The sequence below is a fragment of the Magallana gigas genome, chromosome 3, assembly GCF_963853765.1.
Source record: "Magallana gigas chromosome 3, xbMagGiga1.1, whole genome shotgun sequence".
Taxonomy (NCBI): domain Eukaryota; kingdom Metazoa; phylum Mollusca; class Bivalvia; order Ostreida; family Ostreidae; genus Magallana; species Magallana gigas.
The window spans coordinates 34443684-34454853 of record NC_088855.1 but is presented as its reverse complement, the minus strand read 5'-3'; the positions used below and the strand labels follow the sequence as shown (position 1 = coordinate 34454853).

The following is an 11170-nucleotide window of genomic DNA, read 5'->3' as shown; positions in this document are numbered from 1 at the left end:
GCCTGATGCTCATTTAAACACTTTTTAAATTTAAGTAACAAAACAATGAAGGTTTTTTGATATCCTCAAATTTTTATTCACAGCGGAAAACATCTACAGGTGTCACAAACAATATTTAACCTCTCTTGAACAGAAAATGTAGAAATACAATTTTTAATATATAAAAACATTTTGATTTATGAAATATGAACTTTATTTTTAATTACAATTGCACTGGCCACTACAAATATTTTATTTTTATCAATTAAGACTGACACATAACAGAAACATACATGTAATTTTGAGACGAGAAAAACAATTGAATGTGGAGAAAGACATGTACATGCATTAACAATAAAACACAGCATCTATATCAAAATATTATAAACTTTGAGAAACACAACATGATTAACTAATTCAGATCTAAACAACTGAGATTTGATATCCAACTTCACGTAAACTATGTTACTGAAAATAGTGATCACAGGATATAAGTACATGCATATAAATATGAACAAAAATAATGCAAGATAAAAAGTTTCAAGTTCTAACTTCTTGCTAAATTGCATTTAATTAACACATTCTAAAGCTACTATTTTCCTCTTTTGTCGGCAATTATTGTCAGATTATAGATTCAGAAACCTTTTGAATTTGATTTTCAGCCCCCCCCCCCCTTTTGTTTCTTTCATAATTGACCATCGCATAAGAACACATTAGAAGACTTTAACATGCAAGCGAGTACATTTTTGATTATCAAATAGTTTTGAAAAGTAAAACTACTTAAAACATTGAGATCCATCTCTTTCGAGCACCTTATGCATACGGAACATTTGAAAAACTGAACATGTCTGTCAAACAGTTTGAATTTTATTGTTTATGTAGGAATTTTTTGAACCGAACAAATGCAGGCCCTGGTTGTTTGGTAGCGCTGAAAAGCAAGTACTGTCGTATGGAGGCGGGGGACTCTCCTTACACCCAATGTCCGAATAACTTGGAGGGACGACAGGCTTCGAACTGTCTTCAAACATCAACATGAAGTCGGCTGCTGTTTTTTCAGTTGTCATGTGATCAGTATTGTTGCTAACGATAGGCGGGGCGCTAGGATACGACGCGTTCACAAAAGACAGATTCTTTTTGCAATCTTCGCAACATGTTTTGGAAAAGTTCTTGAAAAAAATGGCAATTCCTTGCATCCCCCTGTCGCGGGGTCCGTACTTCTGTGTCACGGAATGCACGACAGGGGAGGAAAGCACGAGCTTATTGTCCTTCATGATACCCTGTATATTTGTCACTGCCAATTGCCCCTTGGTTTCGTTGAAGCAGAAATGCGCAAACTGGTGTAAACTCTGCGGACAGACGTCGCTCGAATGCCCGTCGGGATCGACGAAGGAAGTGAACTGTTCCGGAACTCGCTCTTCAAGAAGAACGCAATCATCGTCCGCAATCACACGACTGTAATTCTTGTGCAGAAACCGGAAAACGCGGTTGTAAAACGGCGCAACTTTATCCATTACCGCAACACAAGGCAACAAGACAATAACTTTGACGCAATTTTGCGTTGCGTTGAACAAATCGGCCAGCCGACGAACTTCTCTGATTCCCTCTACGTGCCTCACTAGATCCTCCTCGGTTACGGCGGGATCGCTGAATTTGACCACACAGTCAGTTTGTGTGAAGTAATTGTCCCCACTGTACATGTAACCTCGGAAAGCAGCCTTCCGCTCACCGACCGCTTCCGGATAGAACTCGAAGTTGGCCCACCATTTGCGTCCGTCTGCGCTGTCCGTGAGGGACGCCAAGGTCTGGTTTTCGAGTTTATTCATTGATGACCTGAAAATACATTTAAATATTATTTTTAAATACATGTATCCTTATAAACAGTGAAAAAAGATAAAAATTATAATGAATAGCATTTTAGCAATAATGGACAACCTGAATCATTGTAATACACTCTTAATTCAAATCTCTGTTAACGATACTACATGTATAATTTCAAAGTTTTTTTTTAGATGTACATGTTTTCAAGATTATTCAGTCGTTAGAAAATCCAGAATTTTAGAAACAGGAAAAATGATTACCATCTCACAATTGAAGCTATTTTAGAAAATCATATTAAGATGGTTTCCTAGGAATGAGTTTCATACAGTTATGGTGAATGTATCAACCATAAGACTAGAACATTGCCCGTTTCCGTACTTATTTCCTACAGCTGTTCACATGTACCTCCAAATACAGAGATAACAAAAAAAAATCTCTACAAATTCTGACTCATTAAAACTAATTATCTACACCATCATACTCTCTCAAAGAAATAAAAAAAATTAAACGATGTTGTTAATATTACATCAATAAAACACACTACATCAAACTCTATTAATTCTAAATTACGATTTTCACTGTGATTTTTTTCAAAATAACAGATTTTTGATTTCGTGAGAGCATTACGGTGAAAGAAAATTCTGAGCGCATCAAAAAAACACAAAGACTGCAGGATGAGACATTCCACAGATAGCGCGTACAGAATACACACTCATCTGGATAGTGCAGGCATTTTTCCCCTCTGCGTTAAAAAAAGGTAGCCCGAACATAAAAAAAAATGTTTAATACGAAACAAATAGAATCAAAGCAAATCGATCACTTGTTTTTCGGTTGTTTTTTTTTTTTTGATCGCGTGATTTGTTCAGTTTTCATTAGAATTTGACAAAACTTAACTTGGAAGATTTAGAAAGATGCAGAAGAACCTACTTACCGAACGCTAGCTGGTAATCACTGAATCTTGTTGTATAGGTGTGCGGGCGTGCGCACGTGAGCTGTGGGTTTAGCACTCTTGTTAGGAAATCTGTTCTGAAACATAAACAGTTCTGTATACATATACTTTATCTATATTGTAATCACGTGGTTTTTAAAATCCCGGGAAAACTTCATTCGAACGATTACTAAGTAGGCCTACAGGAAGAAAAAAAAACATTAAAAAGTTTAAAAACCCGATGACGGTGTGTTTATTTTTAAAGTATTCCTCGAATTCTTAAGTTATATGAGATTCGATAGATCGGGTTACCTTTTGACAGGTAAAAAAAAGGGGGAAATGGGAAGCGTCTTGTCTGCGATGGATTTCGGTCAGAGTATTTATAAGCGTTTCAATCAGTGAAGCAGAGTATTTTGATCATGTACAGCAGACCTCTATTAACACTCGAGGATAATAACCTAGCTGATCAAGATGTTTGACACATCAACTCCCAGTGTGTCTGTTTATTTATGGTCGGCACTGTGTGATGACGTAATAAGATGCTACTAATACTCACAGCGGGTCCAGAGAGCTTGACCCTTTGACCTGGCCGGGCCGTATTCTTATTGATAATCGATGATGTAATTATCAGGTTCCCATTGATAACAATACACGCTACAGTAAAGCCATACGGTCAAATACACCAAAAACTCACGGGGGATTACGGAAAAATCAATCGATAGATACTGTGATCGCCATTTTGTTTCCTCTGACTATCGATTCCCCATTTTCAATTTAGTAATATATACATTGTAGTAGAGTTTTAGAAAGAATAAACAAAAACTTACTATCGATCGCTATTTACATGTAAGTACCCTTAATAAAATTTCACTTTCATGTGTACACCATCTTGGGTGGAAGAACAACTTAGATATCACTCCGGCCAAGAATATGCGTATATTTACGCTCTTAATATAATACTTCACTGATGAAATGTTTGTTAACTCTTATTGATTAAAACACAGCAACAGATTGAGTCAGCTACACTAAAAAAATATTAAACTTCCTGACTGTATAATTTTTCCTGCTGTACATGTAAGAAGGAATGATTATCTTAAGGCGGAACTTAACTGAACCCCAAATAATTTCCTGAACAATTTTATTAACTTGTGATATATCCTATTGCTGCATGTGATGAATTTGACCCACCTTAACTGCGTTCATGTATGCTTGTGTATATCAATCAACAATCGAACATTTATGTTTAATTTGCCAGTCTATAAATAATTTTGATAAGAAATTACATCAATCATGTAACTATACTCATTTTCAATGAAAAAGATAATTGATAGATTATGAAAATCGTCAGTTTTAAGAAAACTATTCATACATTTTTAACCCAATATTCAGCATTATCATGAAGGAGACAGGGTCATTTTATAAGTATTGCCATGACGACATTACTTAAATACGTGTTCTCAAATAAATCTATGTAATATAAAATTTCTTACCAGAAACTGAAAACGTGGAACAAAAAAGAATACAAACAATTCACGTCCACACACAGTTTATATATACCTACTTTCCGCTGAAGCCGATCTCCCAGTCTCTTAGATAAACAGGAATTCCTCTCCGCGCATGCAGCCGATCGATGATTGGTGGAGAATCAGGTGTAGTAAACTCCAGCTGGGCGGATCATCGATTGGAAGATGGGCCCAGATATATTACAATGCATTAAAGCTGATTGATCAATTAAGGAAGAAAAGGCGATAATTGAATGTATTGCTCGGGAAATAGTAACTATAGTATTAGAACTGTTTTTATTTTTGGTTGTGCAATTGAGAATCGTCAATGAAATCGGCACTATTTAGTGCAAAGCTTAAGGGGGTAGGAATAAAATGCCTTTAACGGTAAAATGTTTCTTTCTCAAAAATAAACTTCACATTTATATTCAAAATCGCAATTCGTCAAAATCTCCGGGGGGGGGGGGGGTGTCAATTTCACTGTTAATTTACATGCGCCCAAGAAATTGGAAGGGGGGGTCAACTCCATGATAATTCAATTTTCTATATGTGTAAATTTAAGAAAAATGTTTGCTGTGAGAAAACTGCATCCTCCCCCCATCCGATGGCACGTGCCTTCGGTTTGTTCCCGTTTTGCACACATTTGAAAATTAGGTATCGAAAAAATGTGTGTGAAGCGGGAATTTGACCAGGTGAGATAATTGCTTAATTGCTATAGTCTTTATCACAGTTCCTGTGAGGGTAACAGACAATAAAATAAATAAAACATACCTACTCGCCATTGATATTTACATTTATTTTATGTTACAATATAACTTGCATAAAAGCTCTTTTATATAATAATTGATATCCATGTTCTTGAATTAAATTTCAAACATCAATTTGGCCATGAACAATTTCATTAATTTCTATAAACAAAACATATTATTGTATAATGTTGTATATGAAGTGCTTTTGTTTAACTTACTGCCTTCAGGAAGTACATGTACATGCTACAAGTTTGAAGAGAAAATATCATATTAATATTTAATTATTACTTTTGCTGATATAAATGGAGGATATGTGACTAGGGAAAATGCTGCTAAATATTTTTCATTTATGCTGGGGCTTGAATAATCGAAGAAAATAGACAAACTGTGTGACGATGCGATGATAAATCGGCATATTTATATGCTTCAAAGACTGTAAAGATATTTTCACAAACCTATCAAATGTAGAACTAAATAAATTCATGCATTTTCTTCAGTTTGAGTATCGAATCAATATTAAAATTATTATCTTTGTCGGATTTTTTTTGTGCTTCATGTATTTATCTACTGATTTGAAAAACCAGAAAGTGACTCGCAATAAAAGCAGCGATGTCGATCATAAGAATAAACTAGACAAGGTCGCTATTTCAAAGAGAGAAATATTTTGTGATAAAAATCTGTTTCCTTTCTATTGATACCAAACAGCCAAATTGAATTATAAACATGCGTTTTAGATATTATGCAACTTAGTTGTAAAACGAGACACGGAATACCCCATATGATTGTACATATTAGTTTTCCCCATTATCATATAATCATCCATTGCAGCTTCCAATTGGCTTAGCAATTTTTCCTCAATTCATTTAGTTTTACAAAAATGTAAAAGTCAAATCATTTACTCATTATTTTTCTTATCAATGAGCGGAAATTTAAGACTAATATATCATTATCTATTTTCTTCTTGTTATATCGTTTAGGTGCTCATAAAACACAGGTAAAAATCCAGGTAAAATCTTTGACTGAAAGCAGACTATAATTGCTATCACATCACAAATCACACCTATTTTTCTATACCCAATTATCAAATGTGTGCAAAACGGGGAACACACCGTGCCTTTCAGCCTTTGGTATCTAGCTATTCCTGCTAAGAATAACCACGGAAAGCATAGCTCATAGAAAACGATTTGGCTGTTTCTTTTATCTAAAGTACCAATGTACCAGTAATTTAGTTAACTCTATTTACTTTTGGCGATCAATTCATTATACATGTAATTTTTTAATAGAAAAATGTAATATAAACAATAAAATACTTTCTTTGTTGATGTGGGTTATAAAGGTAGAAATCATGTCGCTACTTCCATATCCCGCATGAATCACCCCCCAAAAATATTGTTTATAAATTCCTTCTGTTAACAACAAATTATAAACTTGTTACTTACATGTTTTTAGATAAACAAAAAGTTAACCGAAATACCCGAATAAAAGTATACGCATGAAGAAAATTGTACAGAGTTACATATTTTAACAAGTACGAGATTACGTATATAACCACACTAGACAATCTATGTAAGTAATACATGTATTCTGATATCATTTCAAACTGCACCGCACATCTATTTGTGAAAAAGCGAGTGTATATTATATATACATGTATGAAATATATAGCCTTTTACCTTTTCCATTGTGCTCCTTTTCTTAGAAATCCTTGACTTTGGAGAAAACTAAATGGGGGTGGGGGGGGGGGGGGGGGTGTCAAATATCTGTATCTGTTATGTTTAAAGGATCAGAGTATCTGCTTTCAGAAAAATTTAGGAAATTTACAAATAGAACATGAGTTATTTTTTTTTTAAATTTAGAAATATAACTAAGGACAACGATAAAGAAAATAATTCCAAAACATATTAGGATTAAGTATTGTGTGTTAATGAATTAAAAGATAATTGATCGAGAGGTATCAAATGGAGGCAGTTTCAAATGAAGGGGAACAAAAGAAAAAAAAATCCCTTTCCTTTAGAAATGCTTTTATGACTTATGTCTTGTTTTTAAGTTGTTGAGAAATTCTTTACTTTACCCGATTATTATTAAATGATATCCTTTTACATCAAAAAGCAATCTAAATATGTTTTCAATTTTGTTTTAAAATCCCCATCGTTATTCTATCAGCGATACTTCGATACTGCACTGGGGGTGCGGCAATTTGATCCCGTTACCAACGTACGTATGATATTCTGGTCTAATCGGTAATTTTACTTGGTTTCTATGTTTAGCATTATCAAAATTCAAACACAAAGACTTGAGAGCAGAAAAATACATAATGAAAGTCGTTTTAGAAAATTAACACACGTTGATAGAGATTTGAGCACCATCAACGTTTAAAATTCATCAATTCAAATTTGAAACCCTAAGTTAGGGCCTTGCATTCTGAATTGAACTACTGCCAACTGGAAATGGAAAATTCCCGACAGTTAACAAGATTTTTCCTGTAGAGCTGCAGACACTGCATATTGAATGTCGTGGTGTCACATATACGCACTATAATAGTATTGCATTTCAGATTTAATTTCGGGGTTTCCAAAGAAATCGCTATTAAATTGTACAACACAAAAGAAGCGTGACAGTTTTTATCCACATGACAGAGATCATGTAATATTGCACATATACCATTTTACAAACCACAAAAATAACGCATTCTTTATATACAGCAAGTTGAGTAACGGGGAAGATAATCTTAATAAGAGTAAGACTAAATAGTATCATTTTCTGCTGTCTTCTTTCACTAGCTCCCTCACTCAATGTTTTAATTAGAATTTTTTTTTATAATAGATTAATCTACCTAAGTAACAACAATGTCAATTTCATATTGTATGCAATTGTCTTAAATAAAATATTCATGAAAAAACACATTAGTTTTCTCATTTCCCAGCTGTGTTCAGCACAGTTCGAAACTGAAATTTATATGATGGGCAATTTTACCACTATTGAAGAAGTCTCCAACATGACCTACTAAATAACATCTGGTTTAAAATCATGATTCTCACTCCCTCTATCACAATAAGTATATTACATGTAAGCCAGAAATATCAATTGTTTGAATCATGCACCCTCAAAGATAATCCACCAATCTATATATATTGGTCAATACTTTGTTTTATGGAATACAGCCCTCAAACACAATCCATCAAGTTAATTGGAGGCCAATATTCTGGTATGAAATAAACCTTTGATTGTTTTTCTTGTCCTTATCAATAATGTCTTTGTTTATATCGAAGGCAATACTCTGGTTCATAGAATACTCATTGTTTGTTTCTCCCTTAAACGCTCTCCAACAGTTTATATGGAGGGCAATACATGTATTCTTGTTTAAGGAATATTCATTGTCTATTCTGCCTTCCAACACAATCCACAAGTCTATATGGAGGGCAATACATGTATCATGGTTAATGGAATATTCCTTGTTTTTTCCGACCTTCAACACAATCTCTAGTCTATATGGAGGGCAATACATGTATTCTTGTTTAAGGAATATTCATTGTCTATTCTGCCTTCCAACACAATCCACAAGTCTATATGGAGGGCAATACATGTATCATGGTTAATGGAATATTCCTTGTTTGTTCCGACCTTCAACACAATCTCTAGTCTATATGGAGGGCAATACATGTATTCTTGTTTAAGGAATATTCATTGTCTATTCTGCCTTCCAACACAATCCACAAGTCTATATGGAGGGCAATACAAGTATCATGGTTAATGGAATATTCCTTGTTTGTTTCACCCTTCAACATAATCTCTAGTCTATATGGAGGGCAATATCCTGCTGAATGAAACAACCACCAGTACAACAGTTTGTCCCACTCCCCAGCACATTGCAAATTCTGGCTCCAGGGGAAAGTCAGATCCTCTGTAAAACCCTGCTATGGCAGCACCTTAATGAGGCAAAGTACAGTTAAAATTAAATAAACATTTTTCACTGTGTATGTTCAGTTGTGTCAAGTTCATAAGGAAAATATCATACTTTCAATGTTGTTACCATAACATAATGCATTGTAATAATCAGAACTATTGTCTTTATAATTTTGAGGTAGCATATAATTTTTTGGGCTCATGTTAGATTTGTAAACAAAATTCAAGTTTCCAACTTACTTACTAATACTAATTATAAAAAAAAGTAGTACTGGTATTGGTGCAATGTTGCTTATACTGAATATTATCATATCAGAAAAAATTGTGTAAAAGAATATCAATAAGATTTCTATCATGAAAATACTTACTGGAGAGGGCTCCTCCGGTCAGTGGTGAGAGGAAACCCATCACTATGATCACAACAGGCATCCATCGACCTATCTTGTGTTGTCGAAGCCGACAAAAGGCGATAGCTGCAGCTATGAAGTGCACTAACACACAGGAAAACAGAGTCCACAGAAAAATATTGTAGAAAATCTCTGTAAGAGGATCAGGAAAAAGTGAATATTATTTGTTAATTGAATTAATTATTAATAACAAGAATCTGTTTTTAAATATCCTTGGATTTTAACTCTTAACCTGCAACCTCATGTTGCACACACGTAACTACCGGTAAATGTTATGCATATAATTCAATAGATTTATTTCGTTTTATGGATTTTTTGAGATGGTTGACAGTTTGTTATTGTAATTTTTCATTTAAAAATGATCCCATTTATAGATGAAAATTAGGGCGCTTTCCATTATTGTTGCCTCGCCGGCGATGTCATTGAGCAACTGTGATGTAAATGGAACATTTGGCAATGTCAAAATGCTCAAGCGAGGAAGATTGCAGCTTAAAAGTGATACTGATCTTGAAATTTGATCCAGAAACTTTGGCTATTTGCAGTTTTAATGTATTTCAATGTAGTAGGACAAATTGTAGTTTAGGAATTCATGGTTTTGTAGAATGTGATAACCTTGACGCCATATTGTTTCCTAATCGGCAATGGTATATTGCGTTGCCACAATCACTCGTCGGCGACGCGCATTCAAGTAATCGGCAACGAAGGCAACACTGGCAAATCCGGCAATGCCGGTTAAATGGAAAGCACCCTTATTTGTGTTTGGGAAGGGGGGGGGGGGGGGGTGTTACATTTCATATGAGAGTTACATACCTGGGTTAAAGATTTCATTTTGGCGTTATTTTTTGCAAGAGGAACCAAGGGCAAATTTGAGAACCAATATTCAAAGAATGATTGCCTAAGAGCTGATCATTTCATTCTTACCTCCAAAATCATTTAGAGTACTTTTTAAGCCAAATACATTTAGAATGCTTTGTCCAGTTTGTGTTATATCATCTGCGGCCATATCTGTTCATTTGCAAATTCTTATTTCCTAAGTTTATGATTGTCCAATCTGAGGGCAAGGGAGAATGGTACTACTACATGGTGCCTGCAAGACCTACAAAGAAAAATTGCAACAATATTAGCTTATAGGTCTATTCATCTATTAAGTAGTCTCTCGCAAGTACTTCATTGTCAGTGATTGTGGCTGACCGAATTTGCCCGATTTCTGTTGACAGTTTGTAGAGTGAAAAATTACAATATTTACCGTGATATAAACATCTATATACATAAGACTTCAGAATTTGAAATGTTCCAAACTAGAGTAACGTTACCTTAGCTATCAATTTTTGCACCAGAAATTCATCAGTGTAGGAACTGTTTACATTTTGAGAAAAATTAACTGGTTCTCCTCTTACCTTACCTAAGAGAACCAGATTAAACATGACAAATCGTGCTAAGTTTGTTCGACGACATCCACATATTCTGGTTGCACTACAGTATTAAATTCTACTATATATTCTTACCAAAATTGCACAACTTTACATACAGATTAAAAATTCAAAACGAACTTCTGGAAAAAATCCTCTTGACATCTTTTTAAACAACGCTTCATTTACAAGTTTCTAGCAAAATACACAGTGCATCCAGCAAGGCGTGCGACTTTGTTTACATCGAAGTTACACATGTGCTTGAAAATCAAGCCCGGGACTTTTCACCCCCCTCCAGAAACAACGCGCATCAAAAATTCAAATGACCTCGCATTATTACAAAACTGGGATAGTTAGACCTCTTACACATTGTTTTTCATCTCATACAAAAAATCAGCTCCTGTCTCGAGCGGAACCGCCCCGAATTCAAAGGAAAATTCGGGAATTATTTTGGCTCAGCCATGTTTTCACACCT

At 34.6% G+C, this 11170-nt stretch overlaps 2 protein-coding genes across 8 annotated transcripts; both read right to left on the bottom strand.

Annotated features, from left to right (window-relative positions):
- Positions 1-51: 51 nt before the first annotated feature.
- On the bottom strand, positions 52-4438 carry LOC105324821 (uncharacterized). Of its 6 annotated transcripts, none has more exons than XM_011424011.4 (3): positions 4287-4438; positions 2729-2823; positions 52-1809 (listed from the first exon to the last, which is right to left on the bottom strand). In XM_011424011.4, exon 3 carries the CDS (start codon positions 1800-1802, stop codon positions 831-833), a length of 972 nt encoding a protein of 323 aa, XP_011422313.3. In that variant the 5' UTR covers positions 1803-1809; positions 2729-2823; positions 4287-4438; the 3' UTR covers positions 52-830. The 6 variants fall into 6 exon arrangements, with proteins under 6 accessions (XP_011422313.3, XP_011422314.3, XP_011422316.3 ...); XM_011424012.4 differs by having other exon boundaries at positions 4283-4410; XM_011424014.4 differs by having other exon boundaries at positions 4216-4360.
- A 3145-nt stretch (positions 4439-7583) lies between these two features.
- Positions 7584-10710, bottom strand: LOC105324822 (transmembrane protein 170B). 2 transcript variants are annotated; one of them, XM_034481675.2, is made up of 4 exons: positions 10689-10710; positions 10208-10382; positions 9248-9418; positions 7584-8902 (listed from the first exon to the last, which is right to left on the bottom strand). In XM_034481675.2, the coding sequence occupies exons 2-4, from the start codon at positions 10287-10289 to the stop codon at positions 8772-8774; spliced, it is 384 nt and encodes a 127-aa protein (XP_034337566.1). In that variant the 5' UTR covers positions 10290-10382; positions 10689-10710; the 3' UTR covers positions 7584-8771. The 2 variants fall into 2 exon arrangements, with proteins under 2 accessions (XP_034337566.1, XP_011422318.1); XM_011424016.4 differs by having other exon boundaries at positions 10600-10708.
- Between the last annotated feature and the right edge of the window lie 460 nt (positions 10711-11170).